At 42.7% G+C, this 15,599-nt stretch overlaps 1 protein-coding gene across 10 annotated transcripts in view; it reads left to right on the forward strand.

The window, feature by feature from the left end:
- Positions 1 to 12,249, forward strand: part of ELMO1 (engulfment and cell motility 1) — a 490,805-nt gene extending 478,556 nt beyond the window's left edge. For 9 of the 10 annotated variants that reach the window (XM_031455196.2, XM_031455188.2, XM_064487439.1 and 6 more), the window contains 2 exons: positions 4,811 to 4,888; positions 10,813 to 12,249. In XM_031455196.2, coding sequence (XP_031311056.1) covers positions 4,811 to 4,888; positions 10,813 to 11,013 — 279 coding nt within the window. In that variant the 3' untranslated portion in view covers positions 11,014 to 12,249. The remainder of the gene's footprint in view (positions 1 to 4,810; positions 4,889 to 10,812) is intronic. The other variant, XM_031455189.2, reaches the window with a different exon arrangement.
- The last annotated feature ends 3,350 nt before the right edge of the window (positions 12,250 to 15,599 follow it).

Raw genomic sequence — 15,599 nt, forward strand, 5'->3', positions numbered from 1 at the left:
AACAGGAAGGGGACTGATCCTTTCCCTTGAGGCAGAGGCATTGGTTTGTAGAGTCATTCACCCAGTCAGCATTGGAGCTCCTGGTAAGATGAACTCTGGGCACAGAGTGATGAGCGGGCATTCATGGCCCCGTCCTCCTGGAGCCTAGGGTCTGATGTGTTTAACAGAAGTTGATGCAACAGAGTTTCTGTGGAGACCAAAAGTACTGGCTTCTTCACCGAGAGATTAGGAAATTTCTGACACTTGAAAAGAATTATCATGGGTGAATGGAAATTCAACTGGAAGAATTTAACTTTTAGGGATTAAGAATTCTCAATACAAACTCTGCAGTTTACAAAAGAAAGCTAAGTTGTTGTTGTGTGTTTGGAAGTGGGCATTCCTGGTACTTATCCCACTTAATTTGGGGCTTATAGTTAAACAGTTAATATGTAAGCGCCCAAGGGAAGATTTGACCAGATCTCAGTGAAAGGCATGGGAATATATTTGACATAAGAAAAGCTCTCATCTCACCATGTCCGGAGTCCAGCTTTTGTTTTTCCACTATGATTTATGTATCTGAAATGAGAAGCAGATTGTACTAGAAGCTAATGTTCTAGCATCGGCTTGAAAGCCCTGGTCTTAACCAAAAAGCATTTTATTCAGATTTACTTCATTTATCATTCATGCTCATATTGAGTGTCTTCTCTATACCAGGCCTGTGCCGGCTGCTAGGAATCCAAAGATAAATACAACCTCGCCCCTGGCCCTACTGTCTAGCAGATATCAGACTTACATACCGATACGCAGTTACAATCCAATGTTGTCTATGCCCCAGTAAATTTAAACACAAGGAGAGCCTGGGAGACTTGAGAAGGCTTGTGGAGGAAATGGTGTCTGAGCTGGGGTTTGAAAAGGAACTAACCAGGTGAGCAAACAAGGGGAAGACTTTCTAGGAGGAAGAAACAGTATGTGCAAAGGTACAGGGGCCTTCTGACGTATGAAAGAGCATCCTCTGATTGAGAGACATTGAATTCAGTTTTGAATTGCTGGACCAGAGACACAAAAATGAGTTGAAGAACTATTGGCTGATAATGCTAAGATAGATTGGGACCAGAACATTATAGATGCTTGTAGAAAGCTATACCCTTTCTTATTGTATACTACATGAGTGACTGATAACTGCCTTCTAATATAGAAACTCAAACTCACACGTATATAGATGAGCAGCAATGCTTTATCGCTATGAAAGCTACTGTTTCTTCTGGCTGTATTTAGCTCACATGCATGCCAAGTCATATCCTGCATCTTTAATCAAAATGCTTAGCCCTCAAGGTGACCTGGATAGATGGTGGAGAGCCAACATAATTAAAGTGAATGCTGGGCAAGATGGCCAAATGAGGCAAGTCAGCCCAAAACAATACAAGGAATGGCAGCCAATGCTGTATTCTGAAAATACAGTGTATAAAACTCTACTCTTCTATTCAGTCAGCCCATCATTTGACCCCTGGAAGATGGCAATCCCCAGACCAAGACACTATCATGCCTAGAATTTCTCTGAGCATCCCCCGACCCAGCATGCCTGTTGCTGGTCCCAAGGCCAGAGGGTTGAATATGGAGTCAGAGGTCAAGGGATCAGTTCCTCTTGTTTCCTCTCACCCCAGAATTCACTTATCCAGGCCTTCCTCCACATAGGGAGGTGGGAGATGTGAATTGGTGGAACAGAGGATAGAAATAAATGGCTCTTGGACATGATTTTTCACTGAATCAAATCCAGGGGGAACGAAAGACCTTACGCAGTAAGTAGCAGAGCCCAGAGCATCAGACGTCTGAGAACACTGTGGTGTGTGACAGGGACCCCCGAGGGGGACGCTGCCCCAGATCCACAGCTGATTGCTCCACCACCTCCTGGCACCTCTCTCCCTCACAGACAGTTTGGACAGGTGGCCGCTTCTGGAGTGTTAGCCCAAGAGGGGCCATCGCCCCAACTTTGCCGCCTGCCTGCTCGAAGTGCTGGAGAGCTGACCTCCACCAATGCCCCAATGACAGCCAGCCAGGGAAGTCAATAAAACTCATTATACGTGATAGCAGCCTTTAATATTTAACGCAGGCATGCGGGGCAGAGAATTAATTCCTCCAGCCCCTCCCAGGCAGCTTTGGCGAAATTAAAGTGGGGATTGACATTCTCACGAATTTCCCATTTCCTGCCTGTATTTATCAGGAATCTAGGTCATGACAGCTCTGCTCATTCACGTCTTTATTGGTATACGCCTTAGAAAGGCAAAGCCCAAAGCTCTCAGCCCCCCTCCTTTTTCTTCCTTCTCCATGCCCTGGGGAAGAGAAAGTGTCACAAAGGACAACCACACTGACACTCTGGTCTCGAGTGACTTCAGCCCGTAGTCAGGAGGCCGCGTCTGCACTCTGATGGTGTTCACACCTGCTGTTGTGAGCAAGGGGATGGCTAGCCACGTGCCTGCCCCAAGCAAAGTGGCCGTCATGGTCCAGCGTCAGCCAGAAACCTGTTGTCAGTTTCACCTTCCTATTGCCCTCCAAAGGTCACCTCGTGCCCCTGTGATGTGCTGACTGTGTACCCAAAAGCAAAGCCCTTTTCTCTCCAGTCTCTCAAGTATGAGTCAGAGAGTTTTCCTAGTGAATGACAGTAAGATTAGTAAATAAATCATCATTTATATCAATATTTCCCAACGAAGAAAAATTTTAATGAATTTATGAGATTAGGGCTTAACATTTTGTTGGAAAAAAAGTTTTTAGTTTTTTGAAATAAGAAAATAATCACCTGTGATCCCAGCACCTTAATATAATCATTTTCATTTCACATGTTCACTTTCAGTCTTCATCCACAGGTGGACATTGTTCATATTTGTGATCAGTATATATATATAATGTTCATTTCTCCTGCTTTTTTCACTGAAGACCAGATTTTTTAAGTATATTGAATGTCTGACTGCATGCATTAATTTGGGTTGCTAATTTGTGATTTTTTTAGTGGTTTACCCAAAGAAGGGTGGACGTTTATTTCACTCATTTAATTTCTCATATTATGTTCTTACAGATAATAACAATATACAGCTTTTGCTTCCTTTTGAATTTTTTTTTAGAGTAACCCCAGGCGTGGCATCCCTGGTTCTTGATATGGATTGCCTTACTGACTGTTTTAAAAGGATGACACCAATTATGTAACCACTGCTAGGGCCCATGACCATTTTCATTATAAACTAAAAGACCCAAAAGAGATGTCAGACTTATGGGAAAATTGTTCTTGTTTGTTTTGGTGAACTCTTTTTTAAAATTATTGATCTTCACTGGGCAGGCTTGCATGGAATCCTAAGGAAGAAAAAATGAAAAATGAACAGGGGGTAGTTTTGCAGAATCGGGCATTCTTTCCTTCACTTGTTTCTATTTCTGGTGAGGCAAGGACGCCATAGGCGTGTGAGATGCTGGGAGGTCTGGGCTCAGAACAAGAGCTACTTTCTCTTCAAGAGGGGACAGACAGCCAGAGGCGAGCCAGACACAGACAGACTCCGCAAGAGCCACAAGTAGCCTGATAGCTGGTTGTGTCATAAGAGGCATCCAGCAAATGTGGAGCCTTCGGGGTTAACTTTGGAAGAATTCTTTAAATAACTCATCTGAAATTCTGAAATTGGGAGACTGACCTCATCATCTTCCTGCCTTCTGTCTTCTGGGGCATTCTTGCTGTGAGTTACTAGCCAAAGGCAAATCCTCTGACAGATGTTGAGGTAGAGAATGATGTGGAGTGATCTGACCCCTAAGAAAATGCCTTGTGGGTGGTTGCTGAGGGTGCAGCCCCGGATCACAGCACGAGGGAAAGGAGCAGTCACCGGCAGTGCCTGATACAGACACAGAGCAGGAAGACAGGCTGGCACATGTGCGTTACAGTGACCCAGAGCGCCGATGTGGACTCACTTGGCTGCTTCCTCCAAATTAGGAAGTGTTAGGGTGCTGAGATCTGCAATGACTCTGTCTTCCAAAGGTTGTACCCTGCTGCCTGCTTAGACCAATGGAATAAGCATTGTACCCAATATTACACAGTGCATACAATTTGAGAAGCATATTTTAACATGCATATTAGACATGACACTGAGTGTCTCAGCCAAGGTCATTCAGCTACAAGGAAGTGACAGTGTCACTTAGTCCTTGGTCCTTTGGGTCTGGCTCACAGTCTGTACTCAATAGACACTCACCAACGAATGAACCCAGGTATTCTGACACTTGGGCCCATGCTCTCCTTTATATCTGCAGCTACTACAGGATAAAATCTATGTTTTATGTATCCTTTGCTCTATAGTCGTTCAAAGCTCAAAGGATAGGCATGTTACCTACAGATAATGGGTTCATCCAGAGCCTCATTATCTCTTGCATAAATTCTGTGTTTTAGGAAGTTTATACCCCTACGGACATCTGTCTGTTTGGCAGTGACAGAAGGCAGTGCGGCTCATAATTCTGCCGATTGGGAAAGAGTTTACTGTTTTTCAGTATCTCTTCCAGGAGGGTAGCACAGCTTTGGGGCTGTGTGGCCTTGGACAACTCACTTAACCTCTCTGAGCTTCTTGCCTCTCTGAACACTTGCTACATGCACAGTCCTGAGAATGAAATGAGATGGTTCATGCAGAACAGAGAGAAAGGAATGTGATGTGAACCTTGAAAAGCATGCTCCTTCCTCCCGTCGGCCTCGCCGCTGCGCCTCTTGTCTGGACACATTGGAGGCACTGTTCCAGGTTCAACCTGCAGCCATCTGTAACTGCACAACAAATGTGCCAATCTTCCTCAACGTGGTGTTTTCTCTAATCTCTTGTAGGAGGTGCTTGAACTTGCTTTCTCGATCTTGTATGACTCAAACTGTCAGCTGAACTTCATAGCTCCTGACAAGCATGAGGTAAGGGTCTCAGTGGGGTTCATTTATGAGAAAATGCCATTATTTTCTCTAAAAAAAAAGCAAGCCAGTACAAAATATTGGAAAGAAAGAAATTTCATTTTTAAAAAAGCTTACCTGAGAAAAATCATGAACAAAGGAACATCTTGTTGACTTGCAATAGGATAGAAACCTCTAGAAAAACTGCCAAGTTATAACAGGTTCAACTTCTTACTAGCTTGATCAAGAATTCGTGGTAAAAGAAAAGAATATACAAATGCTTCATCCTCAGGAAGGGCATAATTATTAACCCAGAGGAAGTATCAGCCCTCATTATAGCTTTGGTTTTCATTGAATATTTAGTTTTGGGTCAGAATTTTCCCATAATAAACTTGTTTCTATTCTTTAAAACATTTGATGAAGTAGGTTTTCTACCATGTTTCTTTAAGTTATTTTAAGAGGCTTAGGGCTGTCTCTGCTGTTGGAATTTTATTTTTGAGATGCTTTTATTCCCTTTTGACATCTTGTTATATGTATAATTTGTTTCACTTCTTGAAGTATGCTGTCAGCTATATTTAAGATATTTAGCATAAATCTAGGAAAATGCATTTGTCTGATGAAGTAGCAACTATGGTTGATTTAACTTTCTTGTAAACTAGAACCCACCATCATGCTTGAAACTCTTTTTTTAGATGATACCATTCAAATTTTTGTCATGCATGTGGTTGCATAAAAGCTTTTAGAGAGGAAGGAACATTTTAATAGAATTTGAATTTTGTTCCTCGTTTCCCCTAGGAGACTTAGCTCGTTTAGAAGTTATTCTGTATTTGGTTTTCACTGGTTTGAAGCTTTTGAATAAAATTGTACATCCCAAAGAGAGAAGAAAGATTAGATGCAAATCCTGCATTTAGAATGGTGCTTAAATATAATTCTGTGTTATTTGACATTTAATTCACAGAAGGGGATGACTTTGTCTTCATCTTCCTGACAATAGATACTGTGTCCTACTGTTTTCTCTTTTTAAATAAAATTTCAGTTGTACACAGGCCACCGTATTCAAGATATATACAGGTGTATAGGAAACTACCTAAAATAGTAGGACTGTGAATGCTGTTTAAACCTATGCAAGGCTGTTTTTCCCAGTATACATTAATTTCAGATAAGGATAAATGTTCTAGGACTGCCAAATTTTTATTCATATCTGCCACCATTTTTCATTTCTTCAGACCACTCCCAGACCTATTACCTCATATTATTTGCATAATCACCCCATACAATGGAAAGTTCTATTACAGATATCCTCATTTATCAAAGGAGGAGAGAGAGGCCGCCCAAGATTGAAGACCTCAGCGATAGAAAATATAATAGTAATTATAACTGCAAGACCCTGTCCCAGGCACCATGCAATGCTTTTATGTACTTCACCTCACTTAATCCTCACTGTATAACTATAAAAAATCTCAACTAATGTTATTCCCATTTTATAAAAAAGGGAAATGGGACCCAGAGAGGTTAAGAAACTCGTCCAAGATCAAAGCAGTAGTAAGTAGTAAGTGACAGAGCTGGGAGTTAAACCATGGTGGTCTTGCTCCAGAAGCGCCGCCTCCTTGGCCCTGGCGCTGTGTAGCTTGGAAGGAAAAAGCAGGACCTGGACTCACGACTTCCTGCCAGTGCCCATCACCCAGCTTCAGCAATCAGCTCACGGCCAGTGGGGTGTCACTTGTACTCTCACCCACACCCAGCAGCTACACCCCCAGATTATTCTGGAGCACATCCAGCTGTCATCATTTTTGTTGTTGCTGGGTTTTCTTTTAATTAAAGTACAGTTGATTTACAATGTTGTGTCAGTTTCTGGTATACTGGAATCTTAAAAAAAGGACACAAATAAACTTATTTACAAAACAGAAACAGAAAAACAAGTTTGCTTTCACATAGAAAACAAACTTATGGTTATGGGGTGGGGGGGAGGGAGTGGGGAGGGATAAATTTGGAGTTTGGGATTAGCAGATACAAACTGCTATATACAGAATAGATGAACAAAAGGCCCTACTGTAGTGCACAGGGAGCTGTATTCAACAGTTTTCATTTCATTTGTAAATATTCCCCTGTGCATCTCTAAGTAATAAAGAGTCCACTTTGAAACATAACTACAATACCATTATCACACTCAATTTTATAATGTTTTAATATCACAATATGAAATTTTCAGATTTCTCCAGCTCTCTCAGTTCCGTACTTTTTTTTCTTTTATACTTTGTTCAAATCACAATCCAAATAAGATCCATATATAGCAATTGGTTCACATGTTTCTTTAGTTTCCTCGAATCCATGGGTTCCTCCTGGTCTCTCTTTCCTTCTCATGAACATGTGCATGTGCCCTTTTTTTCTTGCAATTTAGTAGATAAATAACAAGCACCTACTGTATAGCACAGGGAACTATATTCAATTTCTTGTAATGAGCCATAGTGGAAAAGAAACTGAAAAAAAATGTACATGTATGTATATATATGTATAACTGAATTGCTTTGCTGTATACATTGTATACAACTAACATTGTATATACAACTAACTGTATACAACTAACATTGTAAATCAACTACACTTCAATGAAAAGTAAGAATTAAAAAAAAAGAAAAATCTCATCTATTTGGTAGCATTGCAAATAGTCTAGATTTTGCTGATTTTAATTCTGTGTATTAGTTTCCTGTGGCTCCTGTAACAAATGACCACAAATTTAGAGGCTTCAAACAACACAAATTTATTATTTCACAATTCTGGAGATCAGAAGTTGGATGCAGGTCTTTCTGGGCTAAATTTAATGTATTAGCAGAGCTGAACTCCTTTCTGGACCGGAGATAATCCATCTCCTCACCCTTCCCACTTCTTGAGGTCACCTGCATCCCTTGGCTCATTCCTCACCTCCATCCATCTACAGTAATGGCAGGTTGAGTCCTCATGCCGCATCCTCTGACCTCCTCTTCCACACCCCAGTCTCCCGCTCTCTGCCACTTCTCTCTCTCACTCCTATTCTCTTTTCCTCTCCCACTTTTAAGGACCTTTGTGACCACCATTTGGACCACATTGGGACCACCTAGATTATCCCAGTTAAGATCCCTATGTTAAGGTCAGATGGTTAGCAATCTTAACGCCCTTTGCCATGTAACCTGACTCATAGGTTCCAGGGATTAGGACATGATCTTATTTAAAAGGAGGGTATTACTCTGCTTACCACAGCCTGCACTATCATTTCACAAGTTTATCTGTCTCCTGCATTTCCGATTAAGTGGTAGTTAGACGATTAATCACATTCAGGCTCAGCTTTAAGCAGCAGTGGTATCATATTCTTCCACGATGTCCAGTTGTCCCTCTTATGGGGATGTTTACAGCCATTAATGACTATTGCCTAGATCCTTGGATCCATTAGACTTTGGAAAAGGTTGATATTCCAAGTCTGTTATTCCTTCTTCATTTGTTAATGGGATAGTTACATAAAGAGAAACTGGACTTACCAATTATTTGGTTACCCTGAGGTTATACGGTGTATATATGCTAAGCAGGATAAACATTTGATTCCCTTTACTGCTTTACAAAGTAATGAGCATCTTCCATAGGAGACCAATGAGGGGTTTTTTTTTTTTTGGTGTTTATCATTATGAAGTTATGGATTTAAACATATTTGTGTTTCAATAGGGTGTAGTTATTGTCATTATCAGTGTCCAAATTAACCCATCTAAAGAAGCAAGAACCCCTTCTGGTTGGCTTCTGAGTCCTATAGACGAATGTCTTTGACAACTTTCAGGCATTCTGGCACAACAAGATATTCCAGGTTTATCTCATACATTCCCTGCCTTTTCTCTCTGGAGCTTTGGCTCCTTTTGGTAGTAAGCAACCAGAATCTAGACATCAGGTGTACCTATGACTACTTGGTTGGCCATTATAATTAGACCTTTTTGTACAGAGCTTGACGCTATGCTTTTTTTTAAGACAAAATACATCATATGTTCATATTGATATTTCCCACTCAGATTCAGTACTACAGAATTTTTATTTATTGGTTGATGTACTTTTTAATAAAATTTTCTGTGCTTGCTGCTTCTCAAAAGAAAAGCACCACGGAAGTGTTCCTGTGGGTTAAATTAATCTGTACTAGGAAGCTAGCCAGGACTGAGAAGGCTGTGTACAAAGAGCAGTAATCCCTAGCACTTAGGGATTTACAATCAAACAGTGTCGGAGCTGGAAGGGGCCTTAAAGGGCCTGGAGTTCAGTGGTGCCCATGCCCGGAGGTACATCAGAATTAGCCGGAAGCTTTTCTAAATAAAATTGCCCGACCCAAGATCTACAAGATCAGGATATGCAGGGTAGGACCTAGGTATCCCCTTTTATCAAGGTTATTTATGAGGAAATGAATGTGTTAGATGTTTTCAGAATCTATCTAAGGTACTCATGAGGACACTCATAGTTCCAGAAATCCCTTAGCACTCAACTGATGTTTAGAGGAATTAAAACGCTTTGGCTGAGATCACATAGCCCAGGCAGAACCAAAGTTCTACAGTTCAGGACTGTACCACTCAGACATAGGTCTCATAATACACCCATGGTATACCTCCTCGGCTTAAAAAGTGGTGCCACCGATGGGCATCATGGTAAATTTCTATCACATCACTATGACTTGAGATCTGTATAGTGCTTGCAGTCTTGTAGTACTTTATGTTGAGATCTGCTGTCATATTCTGGACCGTAGCCCAGGTAACCATGGTGCAAAAGACAAGCTAAGTAGGGTCTGGAATTGCAGCTTGACCCAGGGAGAGCAGGAGAGGAGGGAATCTAGAGCACATTCTAGAAGGAAGTCCAGTGTGACAGGAAGAGTAGAGAAATTGCTATCAAGGAAGTCCTGTATAGAATTAGAACCTCCTAAAAGGTGAGCAAAGCACAGCATCCGGCAAGGTTTCTGAGATGCTGGCAGCAGAGGCTAGTTCTTCCACCAGGTATCATGGCTCTGACACCAGGGCAGGGCAGGGCTTCAGTCTCTGGGAAGGAAGCTGACAAGAGCAAGGCAGGTCCTCAGATAAACAGAGCACAGTTCGTTTCCTCAAGGAGTTCATCATCTACTGGAGAGGCAAAGGGCAAGATTAATTTTAACGAGAGGGGAAGAACCAAATTCTTAGGTGGGTACTATGGAGTGCTTTTGAAAGCCGGTGATGTCCCCAGGGATCGGGCTCCAGAGACCTGGAGGAGAAAAACCCTGGAAACTGGAGACCCAGGTGGAATAGGTTCCCAGACAGGCAGCCGAGTCACCTTCTATTAAGATCACCCAATAATTTTATCCATTTTCCCCACCAGACATTGGGCTGCACGTGGCTATTTCCTAGACCTTTTGCTGAGAAATGCCATTGGCTACCATTGGCTCCAGGGTGGGATTGGGTTGTCATTGTGAGCACTAGGAATCTGGTCGGATAGGCAGAGATTAGCTGCTAGACCAAGGACCAAGCTTGGAGTCAGGACAGAAGCAAGCTTGACCTGATGTTGAGTCCAGGGGTGCTGGGAGTTATTCTACCAATACCTTAATGTCATACACTCACTGGTGGGATGTTAGAGATATTATGTTGCACAAGCATGGAGAACTCAGATCCTCCTGCTGTCACCTAGAGGGGCATTATTTGCACAAAAGAGTGCAGGCACTGGAGGCAGATTGCATGAGTTCAAATCCTACCCACTCCATGTACTATCAGGTGGGTTAACGTCTCATTGCCTCAGTTCCCTCATCTGGAAAACAGAGATGCTAACAGAAGTGTCACCTTTACAGAGAGGCTGTGAATATTAAATGATGATGTAGGCAAAGCACTTAGCACAGAGCCTAGCCCACGTTGGGTAATCAGTAAATGTTAGCTGTTGTGATTCCTCTTGTAATTGTCATCGGTAGTTCTCATTGTCACCTCCTTTCCCACCAGTACTGTATCTGGACGGACGGGCTGAACGCGCTGCTGGGGAAAGACATGATGAGTGACCTGACGCGGAATGACTTGGACACCCTGCTCAGCATGGAAATTAAGCTCCGCCTCCTAGACCTGGAAAACATTCAGATCCCCGATGCACCTCCACCCATCCCCAAGGAGCCCAGCAACTATGACTTCGTCTATGACTGTAACTGAAGTGCCGGGCCCAGAAGCACCCCCTCCGAAACTGGAAAACCTAGCTAACAAGAGAGAAGAATGAAAAGACACCCACGCCTTGGAATCCCCTTGTGGTAGAGGAAAGCTGGGGGTCAGCACTTCCTCTGGCCTGGCCTCTAGCCCCCGCATTCTCCTGCCCCTCCCCGGCACCTTGCTCACCGCCCTGATTCTGTTTCTAGACTCCATTGCTTTAGGTCGCCTCCCGTTGCTGCAGTCTAAGGTGAGAGAAGAGCAAAGCCCACCGCCGCTAAGAGAGCCAAAGGGCCCCTCCATCCTAATGCCGGCAGCAAGCCCTCCCCTCCTGGAGTGTGGAAGCCAGCAGCACCGGACTGCCCCCAAACCTGCAGCCTGTCCCCGGGGCGTGCCCCAGGGCCTGTGTCTGGAAGAAACAGTCTCGCTACTTTAGAGAAGACCAAACACGACCTCCTCGTTCCCCTTCTCTCTCGGGTCTGCTTCCACCATCAGTTCTATGTGAACTGAAATCTGCTTCCAGATCTCCTCCCTCCCCCATCCCTGTCTTCGCCTGCCCTGTTCCTCTCTGGTTCCAAGAGCAGCAGCGGCAGCCTCAACCTAGTTCTCGCCCGCGCGGGGTCTCCCCGACACAGTCCGCAGGTCCCATGCCCACTTCACATCTGCCCTGTGCCTGGGACCACCTGTCTCGCCCCCAGCTAGTCTTAGGCTTCCTCTCCGGCCCCAGCCCCGACCTGCCTTCTTCATCGCCACGCACCCTTCCAGCCCCTTAGCTGAAGGCGCAGATGGTGAAATCAGTCGGCATGCTCCATCTCTAATCTACTGAACGCCTTCGTGGTAGGCAGCTGCTGTCTAAGGGTTTGGTGGTCCTTTTCCCGGGGGTTCTGCTGCAACAGGTTTCACAAGATGGTCAAGCTGTCAGGCATCCACATTTACATCATTGTAATTATTACAGGTATAGACGATTTGCAAGGGTTCCGGGTTGTTGGTTTGGGGGGTTTTTTTGGTTTGTTTTTTTGGTTTCGTTTTTTGTTTTGTTTTGGTTTTTTTTTTTTTTTTTTTTTGGCTTTGTTTTTGTACAAAAGAGTCTAACATTTTTTGCCAAACAGATATATATTTAATGAAAAGAAGAGATACATAATGTGTGGACTTTCCAGGATTTTTTTTAATTATTTTAATCCTAAACATCTTCCTGAGAATAACATTCCCCTAAACATGCTGTGGAATAAAATTAATTATGATGAATGGGGAGCTGGTGTTTTGATTTGGTAATTGAAGTTCCTGCTGCTCAGTCATCAGCATCACCTGCAAGCTTGTTACAAATGCAGGCTCTTAAGCCTGATCCCAGACATGCAGAATCAGGTATCACATGATACCCGATTTACCGTAAAATTTGAGAAGCCCAGGCCTAGGGGACTCTTGACCATTGCCAGGCCACCATAGGCTGTGAGCATCAGTAAGGAATGATCCTTCTAAGACCATCTCCAGTCATCTAGAAAATCAGCCCCACCAGGTAAAAATATGATCTATTCATTTTACACTGTTGCTTCCTGACCATGACTTTCTCTATCATTTTTTTTCCTTCCTTATCATTATATAAGTTATGGAACTGACCAAATTAAACACATCACACTTCAAAGGAGCACATTTAGCAATGGAAAAGAGTGAAAACCCATAGACCAGAAATACATTTAGCCAGAACTAAATAAATGTAACTATGAATTAATAAAATATGGGTCAGAACCCAGCAAAGGATTTTTCTGAGGTTAGTATCATTGGAGGCGTATTTGGACCATAAACTCCGAGGGCTGGAAGGGAGGTCAGAAAGGTCCAAGAGATGTGGAATTCACAGCACACGCCACTCTGGACTTGCAACAGAAGTGTTAGGTGCTTTCAGGTCACTGCCCTTTACCATCACCAAAATGTGCAATTACAGATTGATCTGGGCTGAGACGGCATGGTCCAGAGCCCTCCATAAATTGCAGGAGGAAACTCCTTTATAATCCATAGTAATCCCCAAGTGATTATACTTCCCATCAGAGCACTCACTCCTGAGTGTCGAATTGATGCTTCCTTTACATTAAGCTTTGATGATATTAACACGGATGTCTTTCATGTCAGGAGCATTTATTGATGTACCCATCATCCTAATAAAATGATAAATGTTAGGTAAAAGAAAGCAGACAAGAGTCATACCATTTTATACTTAGGAGGTACCAGACGCCATCCACGAAAAGGGGACTTCTTTGGACCAAGATATCCGAGGTCCTGGGACTCCAAGTTTAAGAGACTGATTTGTCATATGACTCCTGCTGGGAAGAACCAGCCCCTCTCTCTTCTAGTGCTCCTGCTTTGGTGCGTTAAATAGAAACTAACCTTTTCGGGGGCTATTAAAGAGAGCATTCTGTTACTTCCCCTTAGACACTCTGCCCGAGGACTGGTGGGATCCTGAGAGTGTGACATCATTCCTTCATTTTGTGGCAATATGGTGCAGGGTTGCCATCTGCATCTGGCCGCTTCATCTTCTCAACCTAGGCTGCCCAACAAGGCTACTTTCCCAGCCGGTGAGCCTCCCACCTCCAGCTCAGCTCCTGTTGCCACAGGTCTCTAAGCCTGGAAAAATCAGCCAAAGCCAAGGGAGCACTGAAGGAGGAAGCCCAGTTTTGTCATTAGGTCTAAGCTGCGGTCTAAGCTGCATTCTCCAATTCAGCTTTACCTGGAATAAAACTGATTATTGAATTTTAACCTACTGTTACTTTAATTCTTTTTCTTATTCTTATTCAGAACTTGTAGGAAGGCCTCTCAAACTCAACAATGGCTACTAAGGTAGGAAAATCCAATGATCATTGCAGAAGGCTGAATGTTTCTTGAGTCTACTTGCATATCCATTCTAAGCCATCTTCCAGTTATCAACTACAGCATGTCCCATTCATCAGCTCTTATAATAAACTGAGCAGTTGTCCCATTGACATACATGCCTTTTATCTACTTTGTTTTAGTTATGAAATACTTACAATTAATATAAACCTTTAGCTTTAAGGAAGTAAAATATTCATACACTAATCAAAAACATGCTGAGGACTAGACACTAGGAATGCAATGAGAATAAAATTTGTCAAGTCAGGAAAGTTACAATCAAGTAATCTAGTCAAATACAGAATGAAATAATTGTGGCACAGTGTGGAAATGATATCATATAAATATGTACAGGGCAGAGTAGTAGAAAGAGGTTGTGCTCAACACCTTTGAAAATGGAGTAAGGAAAATGAAGAGAGGAGTAGAAACTTGAATTATGTCTTGAAAGAGAGACGTTCACCATGCAAGAGATAAACATTCCCACTAGAGCAAAACATTCAAACAGAGCTTGGAGGCATGAAAACTGGTGACGATTCAAGAATCTAGAAAGCAATCAGTGTGGCTGGTACGTAGGATGCATATGGAAGAGCAAGGGAGAGGAGACTGCAAAGAATGTAAGAGGCACAAATCATGAGAATCCTGAGATGGTTGGCCGGGGACTTTTACTTGAAGGCAAAAGAGGAGTGTGTTTGGATCTGCTGTTCAGAAATATCACAACCACAAAATGTCCACATACAGGGAAGATTGGAGTAGGAGACATTGAAAGAAGAGAGATGAGCAAGAAGACGAGCCACATGGTCCTAAGCAAGAACCATTTGAGCCCAGACTTCAGTGTAAGCAATGGGAAAGGTAGGAGAGCAGAGTAAAGACATCAAAGAGCAGAGTTAGCTTCATTTTTCAGGGAAGGAGAGAGGATGCCAATGACTCCTGAGTTTCTGGAATGGTGAGTGAGCAGATAGCAGAGCTGTTACCTAAAATCAGGAAGAGAGGAGGAAAGGAAGACTAGGAAACGATAACGAGGGGAGATCATGAGACAGTGAGTTCGTTGGACTTCTCCAATGAAAGAAATGAGATCTTAGGCAAGTCATTTAAACACTGTGAGCCTTTGACCTCACTCATAAAATGGAAATCACATGATTTGAGAAGCCTGTGGGTAAGGGGGCTGGAAACTCAACGCTCAATAAGTAAATCCCCTGCCTTCCCTTTGGTCCCCTCTCCATCCACGCCAGCCCCTCCCCTCAAATCCTCTCCTTTGTGCTACATGGTGGTTGAGTCAATGATCTCTAGTATATTTCACACTTAAATGGCGTGTTTCAACCAATTCAGCCTGTTGTCTGAAAAAGAAAAATAGCTAAGGAAAGGAAGAAAGGAGAAAAGTTTAATTTTGAACATACTCTTGAAATAAGGATCCGAGAAAGCTTGCAATAAAACTACAATTTAAAATAAATTGGGGGGGGGGGTGGGGATGTATGGTATAATCCCATATGAGAATATAGTTATATCCTATATTTTTCTTTTAGTGTAATTTCCTCCTTTTATGACAATAAAATATAAAATGAACATTTCAAGTTAAGTGGGTTTTTTAAGTTCAGAAAAATAATCAGAACACATCCAAATGAAGGAAGGAAAATAACTCTACCAGAAATGTGATGTGAAGATAGTTAATACACTTGAACTAAATCTAAATCTGGGCTTCCTGGCAGTCAGTGTAAATAAGGAAGCAAATTGGGATACATAAC

This window comes from Camelus dromedarius, chromosome 7 (assembly GCF_036321535.1).
Source record: "Camelus dromedarius isolate mCamDro1 chromosome 7, mCamDro1.pat, whole genome shotgun sequence".
In the NCBI taxonomy this organism is placed as follows: domain Eukaryota; kingdom Metazoa; phylum Chordata; class Mammalia; order Artiodactyla; family Camelidae; genus Camelus; species Camelus dromedarius.